Raw genomic sequence first — 19,973 nt, forward strand, 5'->3', positions numbered from 1 at the left:
AATTACAGGTTTTTTTAGCCAAATACTAAGCTACTGATCACTATCTGCAACGCTTAATAACAGGTCAGTGTGGAAGACCCGATGGGCTTGGTGATCGTGTGAATTTGATGACCTGGTGGACAAAAGATGTGTAATACTGGGTTTGTAGCACAATGGTTAGGTGTTCATCTCTTGCTTGTTGTAATATCCACTGGCATGGGTTCAAATCACATGTCTCCATATATGACCTATACAAAATTGTGAAATGGATTGGCTGATGTACAGATGATGTTACTCCATATGGATTATAATTATATATTCACAACGTGTTTTTTTTTTGGGATGCATGGTTAGGCTTAAAAAGGCCCTGAACCTGAAGGAGGTCTTCTCCTGTTAGCAGTTACTGGGTTCCAGCTATGCTCCCTTACTTGATGTCACTCAAGACTTGGCTATTAGTACTGTGATGAAGACAGCACAGCAGGTCTGGACGTTGAAACTAAAAAGTACAAGTTTCACTGTGGTTTACATACAACTGTGCTGTAATGTTTTAAATGAACTACTAACCACTGTACATAGGTAACTGGCATGCACAAAAAATGCAGTCCAGTGTTTAGGATGTCCATGCTGTACCATTTAAAACTGGTGCCTTCCACAAGTATTAAACCATCGTTCATAATGTTGGCTACATGCAGCATACAGCCATTACACTGCATCTATCTTTTCACAAGGGAGTCATGCTGAGTGGATACATAAAAAGAACAAACTCTGAACTTTAGGGAGCAAGACAACATCACTCAGTGTGCTGTGGCACTGCAGGGTCACCGAAAGTCAAAGGCAGTGAGGAAGATAAAGGATCTGATGAAGAGAAAAGCAGCCACTATGCATAGCTATGTGTAATGATGTCTTTTCTGTCTTTCTTCACTTTTCAAACCAGCTCTTTACATGTTTAGCTAGCTAGCAAAAATTAATTGGTAAGAAATGAAAAGGCCAGGAGGTATGCAGAAAGTAACTGTTTGTAATGCTAAAAAGCTTGGGTCAGCATAGTGTCCCAGGTGCCAGAAGAGGCAGAGAGGGAGGAATGAAATATTTGGCATTACAGGGAGGATTTCAGTGCTTCCTGGCAGCCCTGTGTTAGAAAAGGTTACTGATTTAGAGAATGCAAATGGTAAACATTTAGAGCCCAGTATGTATACAGAAGCACACATGGGCTTTGCACATCGCCAGCCTCTTGTACACTCACAGTAGGCAACAGAGTATGCATTAGCCAGAAAACCTTATGGTCCACAAAATGATGGCAAATGTTCTTACTACTCCTGGCTCTGGTTCCTCCAGGAAACTTTTGGTTTGTTGTAGAACAGAGGACACCTATGGTCAGCGGGTTGAAATAGTCTGGGAGAAGAAATGCTGGCATAAATGAGTAATTAAGAGCATGCGGGTGAAGAATCAGAGAAGCAGCAGGAACTGGCTAACCCAAAAACAGAAGCAAGGCAACATCTGCAATACAGAGATTATCAGAAATGTCTGACAGCTGGAAACTAGCCACTAGACCCTTTGACCAGTTAAGGCAAAAGGATGATTTTTTAACTTATTTGCATTTTGGGTGTGATGTTGGAATTCTTACAATTCATTAAACCACAAAGCTCACTCAAAGCACAGGGATGGCATCGCCCAGCTGCATCTAACAAACAGATCGTCGTGAACCCTACTTATGCAGGACTTCACCCAAAACCCTTTGACAAGGATGCATACATCTTCGTAAGAAAAAGTTATCAGCAGTTCTGGAACCTAAATCTGTCTTAAGGAATCAAGACCATATTTCTGAAAAACAAAGTACAGCATGCATAGTTACAAATACTTACTGCGACAATGTCGCTGAAAGTTACAGTTGTATTTGACACTATCTCAGAAAACTTTGGCAGCTGGAAAGATGGAAGGCCCTCAGCTGTTCTCCCAGTTAAGTCAAAAGGTTGGAATCCTGTAATTTCAAATGAATACGCAACAAGGCCAGCTGAGACTACAATCAAGGCATTCCGAGCTACAACAAAATACAAATAACAGATTTAAAGAATGTAGGATTACATGTAAGATACTTAGGTAATTATTTTGCAACTTTTTAAATTTAATGCCATGCCTATATCTTCCAAAAATGCAAATATAAGTGCTATGTTCTCTGCCAACGTTTTATAAATAGGATAAGTCTGCAACTCTGTCTGCAGCTGTTAGACTCAGTTCTAGATTTTTCTGGCTTTGCCCTGTCAGTTTTAGTATACTTGTAATAAATTCAAAATTGTAAAATGAAAAAGAGCAACCAGCAAAAGCCACAAAATACTAAAAAAGAAAAAAAAGCTGGCTAGGCAGAGGGATAGGTGAGCAAACAAATTTAATAAAACACGTAAAAACTGTAAAAATACAAAAAAAATATAACCAGGATAAGCGTTTTCATACACATGGGTACTTCATCAGATCCATTAAAACCATCACATTCTAGTGCACTTATATACCCTAATGTCTGAGGTCACGTGATCTCAAAATTGGCTTAATGGGGATGACAGCATTTAACCCCTTGCCTACATTTGCCCTAAGTAGCTGCATCCATTTAATCTCCACACATTCTCTGTGTTCTTACATCACCTCCTCTCAGTCTCAGTGCATATACCTCCAACACCATAAACCTAAAGCAGTGGTCACCCCCTGCTGATTTAACATGCTTAGACAATGCACTCCTATCATCACCCTTAGTGATGCTATAAATATGCTCTTTAATTCGGTCCCTCAAGGAGCGCTTGGTTTTTCCAACATAGAAATGTCTACAGAGTACACAGGACGCACAATACACAACATTCTGGCTACTACAGTCAGCATGTAATCTGATGTCAAAAACATGTCCTGTGTCATTCTTGTACTGTTTCTACCCCCCCGGTGACTGCAGATTATCAAGTATTTCCTTGATCAGACATTGCACTAGCCGAAGGGTGCCATCCCCTGGCAGCCAGGAGGTTTTGTGCTCTCACTGGCATCCTGGCAATGGCAGTATTTTCATTTGCAGCTTAACACTGCCCCTGGTGGTGATATGACAACATGCATTCACTGCAAGGGCCACCTATACACCTCTGTGATTGCATACTCCTCTACATGCACCAACAAGGGCCATCATTATTGGCTTTGTCAGCCACACCTACATCTTCACACTAGCTCCCTGTTATGATGAGCCTCTGCTCTCCAGTCAAGATGCTGTCATTGGAACATTAGTCTGAGCTGGGTAGGAACTACCACCCCTTCCCCTAAGGATGGGGACTCTCACCATACCTATTTGTACTCTCCAATGCTTGTGCCTTTGGTTGAACTCTGATTACCTGGGCTATAAAAAGGGCTTTATCTTTCTATACCATGACTGCAAACATGCGTAACATTTTCTTGTTTAGGAAACATTGTTTTTTTTTAAACATGACAGTATGTTTGGAGAGGCACATGCCAAAGGAGCCATTATTTTTTATTATGGGCCTGATTAGGTAGAATTAGAAGGTAAAATTAACTTCTGTGCTGGAAGATACACCTTAACTAATAAGTTGGGCCAGGTGAAAAAAACTTCCTAACAGCTGATGCATGGTGGTCAAAAGAAAGCACACAGTCAATGAATGTGCCTAGGTCTCTAAATGAGGGTATCCACTTTGAGGGATTATCATTTATGCTGTAGTTGCAGGGGTGCACTTGTAAAATACCACATTTTTTTGTATTGAGTTCAAGTCCACGATCTTCCACCAAGAATTTAAGAGGGTTACACCCTCTTGCAGGATATGATATCAACTGAAGAGCTACTGATAGTGCCTTTGTGTATTAAGGTTGTGAATGGCCCTCTCTCCTCCCCCTGGTTTCTGACGCTGCTAAGAAATTAGGAGATGGACAGACTGGCTCTTTGAAACCTCAAACAACTCTCATGAGGAAGATGTGCATTTATTTATTTAGCTGCCACTTGTTAACTGGGTAAGTGAGCTGGTCTACTGACCCTTTCCAGTAATTACCCATGTGCATTTCAGGGGTACAAAAAAAAAAAAGAGAGAACAGCGTAATCAGACCAAACATAACAGCCATCATGTATCTTACAATAGAGTGCCTAATGAATATATGTTAGGATTTCATAACCCATAAGTAGCACAAATCTTATTACAATCATATATACTTATTTCTGATCAGTCTAAAACTGATGCAACTAATAAAAGAGCCTGTAAGACAGACACATGCTCATCCTACCACTCCCTAACAGACTTAGGTCATCACAAACAATCCTCAGTCTGTCAACCTCCCCATCCAGCACCCATCATTCACTGACCACTGTCCCATAACTTTCACAACACACAACCACTTAAGCTGTTCACCAAGCAGGTAACATTTAAACCAAAGTCCAGTAACACAGCTGAAAACACTACTTATCAACACCCGACTGGAATCCATGATATTCAAGACCCAAATGAAGAAACAAGCAGCATATTCCAAACCCATCGCTCCCTTCAGGAGAAATTCTTTCCTCCAGTTACAAGATGACAAAATCTACTAAAAAATAATTGGATAACTAAAGAACTCAAACACTTGGTCTAAACAGAAACAAAACCCCACCACTTAATCTCACTTTCATTTCATCATACTCTGAAATCTCACCAAACAAGATATCCACAGATATAACAATACTTAATACAAGTCTAGGCAGCATTACCTTCTGAATAAACCTTAAAAAAATTCTGGTGTAAAACCTACTTACAGGATGCAAAACTACAGAAAATGCTCCTTCCAAAGTCCTAAACTGCAATAATATCAGTCTCACCACCATAGACATTCTCCATGAATTTAGCAATAAAAAGCATCTCCACTTCAACCTCCCTCTGCCCCAGGCCTATCAACCTTCTTAGCACAAGAAATCTGGATGAAGCCTAAAATAATGGTGGGGGAAGACAAAGGCCCAAAATAGGGACAGGTTTTAGATATTGCTCTTATAAACATAGAAAGTTGCTATAACAGGATTTGTATTGGCATGCTTCTTCTGAAGGCTATGAAGTCTGAGACTCTAATGTATGGCACTATTTAGTGACTTCAGTCCTCAGTGATTTGCCAGAAAAGCAAAACATTTATGAAGAGCAGACCAAGAATATAAGGAAAATTTTTGGACAGTTGATAAGTATGCTCCCTCCCCACCTACACCCTCTCCTCCTCTTTCCACTTAAAACATATCAAGTGCAAAGATATAGGATCTTTGTTAGATCAAATTCCCATTGACTCTCTATCTGGTTAAAACATCTACCCCGGTTCAGTCATCCAGGCAAAGGCTTCCTAACCACTTCCTGTGGTCATACTTAAAATCTCTGTCTAGCAACATCATGCCCAACATCTGAAAAGAAACCGTAATAACTACTCCTAAACTACAGAAACCAGAATAACCTTCCCACGTTTGACCTGTTTCTATACTCCCCACACCTGGAAAAATTCTAGAAAAAAAATAATCCAAATTTAATTAACAGACTATATCCATCAATATCGCCTTCTTTCCAAACATAAAAGCACAAGTTCTGATGTGGTGGGGATGGGGCATAGTACCCTGACAGCCCTTTGGATCTTAACTGATGAAATGCTGAGCAACATGGACAAAGAAAACCTAACTGGAGCAGTCTTCATAGATTTAAGAAAAGCATTTGACCTAATTGAGCACTGACTGTCACCTTGGCAAACTAAAGACGACACTAGTGAAGACTCCCTACTCTTGTTTAAAGACTTGTTTTGCAACATATCCTTTAAAGTGAAATTAGGAACTTCCCTGCCTAATATGGCACCACTCCCTAAAGATGTACCTTAAGGTTCCATCCTCGCACTTTTCTCCATATGCATTATTAAATTCCCTTATGAGCTGCCAATCTTATTTTATGCAGATGGTAAGGCAATCTTTAGATCCAACCAGTCACATCTAACAATACAAACTCAACTCCAAAATTATCTTTATTCACTCAGCCAATGGCTTACAGAATACAATCTGTTATTAAGCCTCTCTAAAACACAATAAATACTATTTATCACAAATCAAAGGCTCACCAAAGCTCCCAGTACACTTCACATCACAGATTCCCCAAAGAAACAACCTCCTTATTCAAATACATGGAAATATGACTTATTTGAACCCTTAACTTCTATAATCTTATTAAAAACATGCAAGAATATTCAACAGATAATTTTCTGGGCCACAGGACTTTCTACCCATGCTTCTGCTCCAGCAAGCACCATCAGAGACAAAATAATTTTACTTGCCCAGCTATAGTATGGGCTGCCCATCACTGCCACAGCATCTAAGAAAAACAGCATCTTACAAATCATCTGTAATAAAATATGCAGTTTCATCACACACTCCTCTCATCAAGGACACCACTGCACAACTCCTGCTAAAGCCAGATGGCTACCTATCAGATAAAGATCTGTCCTCCTGCTGACCTCCCTTCCTGTATGTTATCCTTACTTCTGAATCACTCTCACCTCTTGCATACTAATTCTTTCCTAGAATCTCATCATACAAAGATGTCTGTCACATTCCAACCTCAGTCTGATGAGACCTGCAAACTAAACTCCAAGCAGCAGTTATGCTTCCTCCAGTGTAGGCCCCAAACTGGGAATCACTACTGACCCACTTAAGAGTTTAGAAATGAACTTCGGAAACACCTAGTTACACAAGCTTCATGTCGGAGCCACCAATCCTGTCACATCATTTAAATCCCACTACATTTCCTGTTCCTCTGTTCACTCATTTGCCCTCATTCTGGAATTCTGATAAAATCTTTAGTCACTCCTTAATCTCCCTTACTCTCTTCACCCCCCTTCTCACCTTTCTCTTCTGTCCTACCAGTCTAAATAAGCTAGTCTAAAGCAATGAACTCAAATACCCTAAAGTGACAAGACATGGATAACTTGGTTTTCTATCCAACTTGCTTGTAACCTGCCTTTAATTTGTCACATTTAAACTTTGTTTACACATGTATCTCTGCATTACACAGTAAATGCTTTATCTCTTATTTACAATGCGATATACTCACAGGGGCTGTGTCTGAAACTGGTCCATCGAAATAAGTGCACTACCCTGATAAACAAATGCAAAATAATAAAAAAATAAATAATGGAAACCTATAGTTACATATGATTGTTCAGTGTTCTCATCTCAAGCAATGAATAAGGTATCCAGAGAATTTATGCACACTACAATCACACATTATTTTTAGCCAGCATCATGACAGCAGGTGCATTTAGCTTCATTTTATAAATATTCACTCAAGGCTAATTTGAAGGCCTGCAACAGTTGTTTAATGTTTCAGCTGGAAAGTGGTTCCATGGAGCTGGTCCTAGTCTGGAAAAAGCTCTATTACTTTTAGCATATGTCTAGCCAAAGGAAGGGGATTATCCTGACTGTTCTAAGAGTGTAACTTAGCTCTCTGGATGGGAGCAATCTCTTTAGTGAAGGCTTTAAACCAAGGTACAGTATTTTAAATATCAAAGTACCAAGAAGAAAAGTATCTCTCTCTCTCTGTAATGGGTAACCAGTTGAAACCTTTTAAAAAGGTTGAAATGTGTATTAACATCTGCAGGAAGAAATCTGAAAATGTTGTCTTCAGTGATTTGTGACTTTTAGATTTTGTAGGATGAATGCAGGCAGAAGAGAGGAAAGGCATAATCTATATTTGGAATTAGGACATTTTTAATTATGAGTGTTTGTGTTAAAAGAAGGTGGGAACTGCGCAGTTTAAGATGCAATGACATCTTTGTAATTATGTTATCTGTGTGATGAAAGAAACTGAATAACTGGTCAAATGTGAGCAACAGATACTTTTGTTGTGAAACGTTGGGAATATGGGTTCCTTTATTGTTTTTACCAGTAGGACACGGAAAGAATACAGGTATTCAAAGGGTACAAAAAAGTATTATATTAGTTTTTAATATTAATATGAGTTTGTTAACCATGCACACAGGTTCCATGAAACCTGCCTGCATTACAGGTTGAAAAGTATGGTGGGGGGTTTTACTAGACTCCACCATAAATATATCACCTGCATACATGATGAGGTTAAGGTTTGATTAGTCCAGGGTAAGATAACTAATAAAACGGGAGGATAGTAGGGGTTCCAGCACTTAACTGTGTAGCACACCAGTGTTAATTTCACCAATTACTGAAAATAACTTGTTAGAAAAAATGTGGAAGATTCTGATTTTACACAGTTTTTAAATCATGGACGGACGCGGTGGTGCAGCGGTTACCGTTGTCGCCTCACAGCAAGAGGCTCTCTGGTTTGATCTTCAGCTGGGGTGTCTTCTGTGTGGAGTCTGCATGTGGTCGTGTGGGTTTCCCTCTGGGTACTCCTGTTTCCTCCCACATCCCCAAAGACATGCTGCAAGTGGATTGGACACACAAAATTGGCCCTAGGCGTGATTGCATGCATTTGTGTGCCTTCTGTGGAAGGTTGAGCACCGAGCTGGCAACTCAACACTGTAAAAACTCTGCTGCCAATCATGAGCGGACAAGGTGATCCACTGTGGCGACCCCTAACCAGGAAAAGCCAAAGAGAGAGAGAGAAAGACACACACAGTTTATAAACCATGATACTGTGCTTTCACCAAAGTTAAGTTTAGAGTTTCTAGAGAAGATGATTTTGGTTAATGGTGTCAAAAGCTCAAATCATGTCAATGAACACACCAGCAGAGAAGTCCATTATTCATAAAGTTACAGACTGTCAGTAGCAGAAAGAAAAGTTAAAGGGGTGCTAAAGAGATTTCTAAAACCATGCTCTTTGCTCCATAAAGTCCATATTTATTTGCATGTGTTAAGAAGATTGAGTGAACAAAGGCTGGAGATGGGTCTAAAGTCCAAATTCAGAAGAAAGGGAGACTTTAGAAAGGGGAATGACTTAGCAGTGTTTGAATGCTGATGGAACTGTGCCAGTAATGAGTGAAAGCTTTAAAATGTGTGTGAGCTGTTTAGCAATTTTCCAGTTGACAGGCTAAGGAAAATAGAGTGTAACTTGCCAAACATGGCACAGAGATAATGCTTTGGTTTGATTAGCTGCCACAGATTTAAAGCAGAACGTGGCAAAGTAAGAAGCAACAGGATAAAATATGGGACAGGTGTCTCCTTCCCTGACCACAGGGTTGCGTGGGTAAGGAAAAAGGCAGTAAGTGACTTCTTAAATAGATAAGGAACATTTTGAAGTTTGTAGAAAGGTGGTTGTTGCACAAGGAATTTTTAAGTTGGTTGCTAAGTGAGAAATGTCCAACTCAGCCAGTCACTGGAAAACTTCCCAAAGCGCACTCTTGTGCAAAAAATGCAAGCCATTCTACTGATGTAAAAGCAAATTTAATAAACAAGTAGACAAAAAAAATATAGGACACAAACTGTTGGATTTAGCACTTTCATCTCCCATCCGGAGACTTCATCAGAATCAAAATCATATCCTATATTCATCATTTAAATAATTACAAATCGTTTCTGATTGGATATCTAATCATTAATTTAACCCTCTCTATCCTACACTGGTCCAGTAAATATATAAAAGATTCATCATAATAGTTCCATAAATCATAAGTGTGTCTAGGATGTAGTATAAAAGTGTGTGTATATATGTACTTATAATATACATATATAAAATGTTTTTATAAGTATAAAATATGTAAAGATATATAAATAAATATATTAAAACGAACGAGTATAAGGTATAACATGTGTAGCATATGTATCTGGGTAGATGGCAAGAATAATTATGTTTATAAAAAACTTTGTAATAATTTATAACATCATGTATAGATATAAAACCATATAAAAGCCATATAAGAACAAACATAAACTCAAGCATGTAAAAAATATTAATACATTAATGATTAGATATCCAATCAGGAATGACTTGCAATTATTTAAATGATGAATATAGGATATGACTTTGATTCTGATGAAGTCTCCGGATGGGAGATGAAAGTGCTAAATCCAACAGTTTGTCTCATATATTTTTTTGTCTACTTGTTTATTAAATTTGCTTTTACATCAGTAGAGCGGCCTGCATTTTTTGCACAAGAGTGTGCTTTGGGAAGTTTTCCAGTGACTGGCTGAGTTGGACTGTGGAATTATTAAGGAGGGACAGCCTTTATAGGGGCCAGTGTTGATCTAGTGTGTGTTCTGTTTGGCTTGTTGCGTTTCACACTTTGGTTATAAGTGAGAAATGTGGCGAGTTTGATTTCTTTCCAAAATAATTTTGGTTATGAAGTATAAGTTTGTTGTGTTTTTCATTAAGTAAAGGCCTTTGAGGATTCATTGCAAAGGACACGTTATCTTTGTAAGAGACCATACACAGTTCCCTACTCACAACAGCCTGAGCAAAGATGCACAGAGATGGTGGCTACCATAACCAAAACCTCCAAGAAAAAAACTTGAACACTGCTGAGATAGATGGCTCTGTCTGTGGCTGAGTAAGCTTGTCTATCATGATACAGAAGGACCTTGGTGGAAGGGATTCTTCAGTGGGGAATGGAGGCACAGCAATGCCCTAAGGAACTGCATGACCACATAAGGCACGGCCAAAGTTTTGTCCTCCACAAGGTAATAATAAGCAGAAAGAGCTGAGAATTGTAACTTGACTGTAAAATAACCGGGATCTAGAACATGCAGGTTCCTGATGTAGGTCAGAGTCACTTGTACATTAAAAGACAGGGGCAGTACTGGCTACTGCTCTACCCAAATTGAGAACTTTTTCCACTTAAAGGCAGAGGCCTAAAGAAGGCTCCCTAGTAGCTTCAGCCATCTCACTGATCTCCAACAGCAAGTTTGGCAGAATAAGGAGGTCTGTGTCAGAAGTGAGGCCCAGAACTAGAGCTGGATGACAGTCATCTACTGGCAAGATCCTTGGCTAGGATGGCTCTTCTATACCACTATGATTTTTAGAGCCTGGAACCACACCCTTCTCAGCCTGCATGCAGTAAATGAGAATAAATTTTGTTCTTTCTTCCCTGAACTTTGTGATAAAACAAGGAATTCCTGAAAACTGCAGAAAGACATGGCATCCATTGCCACGGGAAGAAGAGTATACATCCAGTTACTTCTGCCTGTCCAGCTGTACCAAGCAAAAGAGAGAAAAGACCACACTTGTCCTGTGTGATAGATTAATCTCCAGTGTCACTTCCAGAAGATCATGACTATGCAAGATCTCTGAAACACCAGCTCTATAAGAGGACCTGTGACCCAGCTATGACAATTTAACAGCTGGTTAACTTCTACATTGATATTTGCAGTGAAGAAGAATTTGCTGCCCAGAATATCAGTCAAGTAAAATTTCCCTACACAAGTGGGTATGGCTTTGTGATTCTTTGCTTGGTTGGATACCACATAATGGACAGTTTGCCTAAACTAATGATGGCAGGTCACAGAAACAGCCATTTTTTTAAAGCCTTCAGAAGCAAGAACACTGCTCTGAGCTCAAAATGTTCAATAAAGAGCCCCATCTCTAAGAGGGAACACATACCCAATACAATAAGCAAAAAAGTGGTAAAAGTGCCCCAAAGTAGACTAATAAACTAAAAACAGGCACCGGAGGTCCAACCAGTTCCAACACAAGTTTCTTTTCTTAGCGAAATCCAAAAAGACACAAATGCTATTAACGCACTCCTTTAACGTTTTCTTCATAAAAACTTCATCAGGTGAGTGTACTAACCCTTGAAGCTTGCTTAAAAACCTATTTGTCCCCCTAATTAGCCAATAAAATACTGTAATGAATTAAGTATGTTAATCAGTCATGAATATTAAAATGTTACCATGGCAAGTGGAATCAAAATCATTGTAAACATATATATATATATATATATATATATATATATATATATATATATAAACTTTTCATGAAACATCATACTCATTGATTATTCTAAAACTGTGGATGAATGAACAAAATGATGTGTGTATATAAATGAAGAAATAATCTTCTTTCTTTTGGCTTTTCCCGGTTAGGGGTCGCCACAGCGGAACTCCGGTCCGTTAATGATTGACAGTAGATTTTGTACGGTGCCGAGGTGCCAGCCCGACGCCCAACCTTTAACAAAGGCACGCCAATTCACGCATGTCTTTTGAATGCCACTCGACCACAGGGAGGACATGCAAACTCCACACAGAAGGCGCTCCAGCCGAGAATCGAACGGGAGAACCTCTTGCTGTGAGGCGACAACGCTACCGCTGCACCACTGCGGCTAATAAATTAATTAATAATGAATTAATAAATAGAATTTAAAACTGCAATAAAATACATTTATATATAAAATAAATTAATGTAGTATAATCATCTACTGGACAAACAAGAAATTACATGTAGAGTAAAAAGCCTTGAGCATATAAATACATAAAAACAAAATACAGTCTTTAAAAGTTTAAAATAGGTCATTAAATAAAAATGTATAACTATAAATAGCTGTTACAATCTTTATAAGGAAATTATTCCATAATTTTTATCACAGTTTAGCTGATCTAAGCTTTAGTACAGGTAATGGTGAAACTATATCATTCATCCCTGGATGACTACTGGCTTCCAGGACTAATTGCCAGTACAGCTCCCTGTACTCTAACTGGTTTCCCAGGGGCCTCCTCTTGGATCTATAAGTATAACTTCAAATACAAAGAAAAAATTCAGCCCTGTTACACAGTTGTGTATTTTTAAACAAAGCACTGTTTTCATTCATTCTCTTGATGTCATATCTATGTTCATACATTCTTTGTTTAAATTTTCATTCCATTTTTCCAACATAAAATGAATCACATGCATTACATAGTGTCAAACATATCACCCCTTTGGTATTACAGTTTGCAAAACCTATAGTACTAATGTACCTATTCTTACATTTTAAATATATTGCATCTCCAGGCTTTATATATGAACATGGGTTACAATTACCACATTTGTATGTTCCTTTTCTATTATTCGACTATCCACTCCCATTGTTATTATATGTATTCCTCTCTAATATATTTGTAATATTACGTCTTTTCCTGTAGGTATACTTGAGTGGTTTTTCAAAAATAATGTTCAGGTCTGATATCCTTGCAAATTTATCCCACTCATTGTCAATGGTTCTCCTTACCAATCCAGTTTCCCCATCAAAAGTGATGGTTAAAGTGGATTGATAAACCTCATTATGAGTGCTTTTACCTGTATTGATGGTCTCTAAACTGTAACTTTCTATACCTAAAATGGGAGCAAACCTTGTTTTCCTAACTTCTAACACTTCACCATATATTTCCTTTAACAGTTCACTAGGATAGCCCCTAGCCTTGAATAATTTCATTAAAAATTCACACTCAGTTTCAAAATCATTGTCATCCGAAGTCATTCTACTTGCAGAAACCAGTTGCCCCCTTCACTACCCCTCTTTTCTGAAATGGGGGTGGGTGCTGGTGTAGTGTAAGTACGAATTTGAGAAGGTCTTTTTCCTGTATATTTTAGAAACTATTGTTAACCTTTTGTATGTTGACATCTAAATAATTTAATTCTGTAACGCTGAATTCTTAAGTGGATCTTAGAAAATTGGAGGTAGTCAATAAATAATCAAAAAATTCTTTAAATTTGTTCTCTGTATTAACCCAAAACAAATGTATGTCATCTAAAAAAATGCCTATAAAAACTCCAGTATTGCCTGTACTCTGAGTTAAAAATATATTTGCCTTCCCAGTATGAAAGAATAACATTGGCATAAGTGCACCCATTGCCACTCCTCTGAGTTGTTTGTAATAATCTCCTTCAAAAAATATAAAATTTTTCTTTAATACTAGGTCCATTAAAATTAAACATGTACGAAATTCATTATAAGTAATGTCCTTAAAACCTACTAAAGATGCTTCAAACCATGTTAAACCAACATCATGTGGTATACAGGTAAATAAATCTACCACATCCAACATAATAAAATTTAATTCCTCAGAATACAGAGTATTATTGAGTCATCTTAAAAAATCCCATGAGTCCTTTAATATGTTAGCACTTCTCAAGACTAGATTTTTTAGTTTGTGGTCTATATATTTTGCTAAAGGTGCCATAACAGACCCTTCAGCTGAAACAATGGGTCTCAACAGGGGGGGGGGGGGTTAATTGGGAACTCTTGGCTTATCTACATAAAAAAAAATGTATGCCTCTCTTTCAATAAGTCCCTCCAATAATAAGTAATTTAAACACACACAAATCTTTCTGTAGGCAATATTGACTTCATTTAGTGAAACTCTTGTATACTTACTATCATCACTAAGTATCTCCAACATTTTGCCTTCATAAGTAATGTAGCCCCATCAATACAACCACCCACCCTTGTCAGGCTTCATAATCCTTACATTTTTGTTCTGCTTGCATTCTTGTAAAATATCACTTTCTTCTTTAGTCATATTAGGAATAACCTTATTGTTCTTAAGAACTTCTCTCAACTCATTTTCCACCATAACCTCAACATTTTTGAGTTGAAGTTGCAAAGGTGGGTTAAAGGTACTTTTCTTTAACTCATTATGAGTGTCTTTTCCCTTTCCCACAAAAAAAAATTCTAGATTCTTCTTCCTGATAAAAAGTTTAAAATCCACCAATAAATTGAAAATGTCTGTTTTAACTCTAGGTATAAAAGTAAAACCAAATAATTCAAAGTGTCCTTTAGTAATGTTCATGTTCGTTTAGTTAAAAATGTTGAATCCCTTATAGCTGTGTTTAAAACCATCCAACATCATATTTTCTTGTTGGTCTGTCTCCAGTAAGTTTTGTCCTGTGGTGCCCATCTCTTTTTGCCTGTAGTTGCCCAGCCTGTAATTCACAGGTTCTTTGTTCCTCAGTCTTTCTGACCTCCGAAGAGGTGGAAATTCTAAAGGGTCCTGTGTATTCAAATTATTCCTATAGCGTTCATTGTGTGGTTCTTTGTTCATCCACCCTCCATTATTCACAATTTTATAGTGTTTACCTCCATTAAATTGCTTAGGCTTATGGTAATGTGTGTTGTTTGTATAGTCATTCAAATCTCTCTCTATCTTATTCAGTTTCCTAACTTGCACTTCTTTACATTTAATTTCAATATTTTTCAGTAAATCAAAGTATTTAACTTTTTTACTATCAATGCTAAACATCAAATCATTAATACTGTTGTTAGCACGCTCTATCACACTGTAGGTGCTTTCCATTTCCAATTCATTATTTTTAATAACTCTCATAATGTTCACACCACATTTATCAAAAGCTAAAACAAGATCATGGTGAAAATCAGATCCAACTTTAACATTATTAGGGTATTTACATACCCTTAACATTTTGGAATAACATTTAACTGTAAACAATGCTTAAGATATGCATTGTCCATTTCCCACATTTTATATTTATATAAAAGTATGTCCAAGTCTTCCAACATATTAGCATAAGGGCCACAGTTAACTGGAACATGAACCTGTTTCTTAAAATTAAATTTATAGTTCAAAATATCTTTAAACTGCCTTTTGGTACCTAGCAGACGTGAAGCAGTGTCCGTTCCTGTTGCTACATCAACCAGTGGGTTGTAATAATTACTATTTATCCCCATTTGTCTTTCTCCACTGTTTACATGAAATTAATTAGTCCTGGAAGCCAGTAATCATCCAGGGTTGAATGATACAGTTTCACTGTTACCTGTACTAAAGCTTAGATCAGCTAAACTGTAATAAACATTATGGAATAATTTCCTTATAAAGGTTGTAAGAGCTATTTATATTTATACATTTTTATTTACTGACATATTTTAAAGTTTTAAAGACTATATTTTGTCTTTATTTATATGGTCAAGGCATTTTACTCTTCATGTTAAATTACATGTACTTTCTTGTTTGCCCAGTAGATGGTGATATTATACTACATTAATTCATTTATATATAAATGCATTTTAGTGCAGTTTTAAATTCTATTTATTAATACATTATTTATTCATTTATATACAGATATTTTATTCATTCATCCACAGTTTTAGAATAATAAATGAGTATGATGTTTCATGAAAAGTTTATATGTTTACAATGATTTTGATTCCACTTGCCATGGCAACATTTTAATATTCATGACTGATTAACATACTTAATTCATTACTGTATTTTACTGGCTAATTATGGGGACAAATAGGTTTTTAAGCAACCTTCAAGGGTTAGTACGCTCATCTGATGAAGTTTTTATGACAAAAACGTTAAAGGAGTGTGTTAATACCGTTTATGTGTCTTTTTGGATTTCGCTAATAAAAGAAAATTGTGTTGGAACTGGTTGGACCTCCAGTGCCTATTTTTCATTTATTAACACGCACCCAACACCATGAGGTAGACAAGGTGGGCCACCCTTACACACCAGTGAAGAACCTATCATCAAGATATATACTGAATTTGAATGCAGGAGGGATGACCTACCGTCATACTGGTGGACTGTGCCTCACTCAACGGCCCAGCGACAGGGAACTAATACCAACAGCAAGTCTGTGTGTGTGTGTGTGTGTGTGTGTGTGTGTGTGTGTGTGTGTGTGTGTGTGTGTGTGTGATGGGTCTAAAGCTATTGACATTTTAGTGTCCAATGCAGCAGGTGAATTCTCAGGGGTGCAAATGTCATTGTGAAGGCTGTGGCTTCCATAAAGCTCAGAAAGAACAGTAAAGTCTAAGCCTGGACTCATCACCTTCACCCAAGAGGCCATGGCTATGACCTCCTAAGCTTTCAAAGGTACAGGAGTGACAACCACTGCAAACTGTCCTACCCTGTCCTGGTTAAAGAATTCCTCATAGCTGAGGTCAAGGAGGATATTATCCAAATTATGGTGATTCTTAGGGTCTGCAGCCACGGAAGCACTCATAAAAGGGGACACTACTGGGAATTCAATGGATATGGGTCTCATGAGGCACTTGTGCAAGTGTAACTTTCTGCAAAATCTTACCTACTAAGGACAATGCCTTGGTGAGAACTCTATGCTGCACAGGAAAGCCCATATGGCAGCTTTCTGTACTAAAAATGATGTCCAAGCAGAGAAAGCTGGAGGAGAAGTTGGTGTGGAGCCTAAATAATAATGTGCCATACTGCATACACGTCTAGAAACATAAAGGCCACATGTGGAAGCAAAGACAGAAGTCCCTTTAGGCTGACAATCCAGAAATGGATGTACTGGATGTGATGGCTGTAGCTGACAAAATCCTCAGTGGGATGGAACATGTGCACCCCATTCAGGACTGGGAAAAGTTAAAAGCTAAAATCCTCCAAAAATAAGGCAGCTTTTCTTGTCACAACAGGCCTTCAAACATGGACTTATCCACCAGCAGAGTATTTTCTGGTGGGGGGGGGGGAGCATGAGCTACAGAATGTGGCCAAAGAAGACTACTTCTAGAACAAACTAGTCTTTTATGATAACAGCCAATTCAGGACAAACACTGAGGTACATTCCCAATACCACAGCTATTCACTAAAGGAGTCAACAACACTGGTGACTGTATTAGCACCAGAGAAGACATGATGCTCATGGGCATTTTTGCCACTTTCTTGCCTGGCCCAGTTTAGCAGAGGAAGTTAAAGAAGTACTGGGGGGGGGGGGGGGGATCAGACAACCTACAAAGATGTGAGAACCTATTTTCTCATCAAGAGGTCAATAGCTAGGTCAGGGCAGGCTGACCAACGAGCACATGTTCCCATCAGTGGTATCCAGGGCTCTTTTTATCTGATCCTCCTTTAGTGAGAACTGTGTTAACCATATCATCTTGCAAGGGGACATACTTCAGCAAACAAATCCCTATGAAAAGCATCAGAGCAGTCAACATTACAATAGAATACATTCATCTCACTATGCTGGCTATGGATAGGTCTCACACAAATGTCCTCCTGGAGCCCATACTGAGGGAGTTGTTGTAGCTAGCTTATCTACTGCCTTTTTCAAGGAGATGTCCCTGGAGCAAGGGCAGGTGATAGAACAGTGGGGTCCCCAACTTCCAGTGTAGCAGAAGTGTATACCTTCTTGTCATGGCTACCAAAATCTCTACACTCAGTGTCTGGCACTTACAGCACAGGGATAAGACTATGAATGAGCAACTTCCTCAGGCACAGGTTTGATTCCCTCAGTCTTTGCCTACAGTGTGACTAAGTAAGCCACTTAACCAGACAGTGCTGTGGGGCAATTAGTAGTAGGCTCCTCTTCAGTTTCCTGGACTGCAGACTGAATTACTACCTATCAGTCTCTGAGATCTATGCTGTGTCAATATGGCATGCTTAATGATATATCTTTCAGACACATAGAGGGGTTCCCAGTGGGTGTGGTTGAACATCAACACTCAGCTCTGAGCTCACTGCTGTTCATACTTGGGATGGACTATATCAGCAAGCATATCATAGTGACAGATCAAGAAACCTGCTGTATGCAGAAGTGGTATTACAAGCAGTCTCTGAATTGGAACTCCAACAAATAGCAGGGGACTGTAATGCTAAAATAGAAAGCACATAAGATGAAATGGGAGTACAAATGAGATACAGGTCTGGTCATGGCAGCAAATGGGGGAAATCAAAAGTAGCTTAAAACTGAGACAGAAGGGAAAAAGTAGAGTTGTGTACACTTACCATAAATGTAGATGTTCGAGTGTATTCACTGTTGCAGTCATCACATTTGGGTTATCTGCCTGCAGGTACCCCTCAGCCGGCTTTAATACCAGAGTCTTCGGATTTCTGCATCAGATGCTGTCTCTTCATCCATGACGTCAGGTCGTCAGGGGTATAAAACATGCAGCCAATGCCATTACATCAGTTTTTCTTGCCCCAGATGTCAGGTGTCCCCAGAACAGGAAGCAATTATATGGTATGGTACACCCCCAACAAAAAGCAAACACACCAAAAAAAATAAATATACCAAACAAGAAGGAAGGTAGAGCCAAGAGAAGTCAGGGAGCTAGAGGGAGGGTAACCAGGACTGCAACAGTGAATACACTCGAACATCTACATTTATGGTAAGTGTACACAACTGTACTATGTTCTTCCTGTTTCACTGTTGCAGTCATCACATTTGGGTTGATTTCCAAAGCTAAGGAAGGGAGGAGGAAGTTAAAGAGTGTTAGGGCCAGCTATTAAGCCCTGCAAGACTGCAGTGGCAAATCCAGCTCGGGGATTTAGAAAAAGATAGGCATGTGGTAATGCTTGGTGAAGGTATGTTCAGAGCTCCAGGCAGCAGCTTCTAGGATATCCCTGGTATGGACTCCTCTGAGAAAAGCCACAGAGGTAGATGCAGCCCTGGTGGAATGTGATCTTATCCCCTGTGGAGTAGGTTTTCCATGGTGCTTGTAGCAGAAATGAATGCAATGGGCTATCCGTTTGGAGATGGTTTGCTTTGAAATGGCCTTACCCTCTGCCCCTGCAGCAAAGCCAACTGGCAGCTGTTCAGATTTTCTGAGAGGCTTAGTCCTGTCCAAGTAAAATATAAGTTGTCTGTGCACATCCAGAGTGCAGTATTCGTTCACCTTTGTTTTGTGGATTAGGGAAAAAAAGTAGGCAAATGACTGGACTGACTTAGGGCCACACTAGACACCACCTTGGGCATAAAGGATTAGTCCTGAGGGAAACCCTGTCCGCATGGAAAATAATGAAGGGTTCCACTGCCATGAGGGCCTGTAATTCAGACACTCTTCTTGCTGAAATGATGGCTAGAAGGACGGCTGTTTTCCAAGAAAGGAATTTCAACTCTGCTGTTGCAGCAGGCTCAAAGGGGGGAAGAGTGAGCTTTTCCAATACAAAGTTAAGGTCCCAGGCTGGAGTGGGAGCTCTCCTGGGGGGGGGGGGGGTCTTACATTTTTGGCCCCTCTAAGGAATTGTTTTAGCAAGGTGTGAGAGAAGAGGGGTGGCTCAATATTATAATGTGCTGAAATGGCAGAAGCATGAATTTTAATTGACAAGAAGGATAGGCCCTTATGGAGAATTTCTGTTAAGTACTGTAGAATATGAGGTAAGCTGGGTACCGTTGTACCC

General features: G+C 38.8%; 1 protein-coding gene across 3 annotated transcripts in view; it reads right to left on the reverse strand.

The window, feature by feature from the left end:
* The window catches only part of SLC26A11 (solute carrier family 26 member 11), a 1,037,522-nt gene that overhangs the window by 551,143 nt on the left and 466,406 nt on the right, over positions 1–19,973 (reverse strand). For all 3 annotated transcript variants that reach the window (XM_044068078.1, XM_044068080.1, XM_044068079.1), the window contains one exon: positions 1,839–2,014. In XM_044068078.1, the coding sequence (XP_043924013.1) occupies positions 1,839–2,014 (176 nt within the window). The remainder of the gene's footprint in view (positions 1–1,838; positions 2,015–19,973) is intronic.

This window comes from Protopterus annectens, chromosome 4.part0, assembly GCF_019279795.1.
Source record: "Protopterus annectens isolate FY-2018-M chromosome 4.part0, PAN1.0, whole genome shotgun sequence".
NCBI classification, from domain to species: Eukaryota; Metazoa; Chordata; order Ceratodontiformes; family Protopteridae; genus Protopterus; species Protopterus annectens.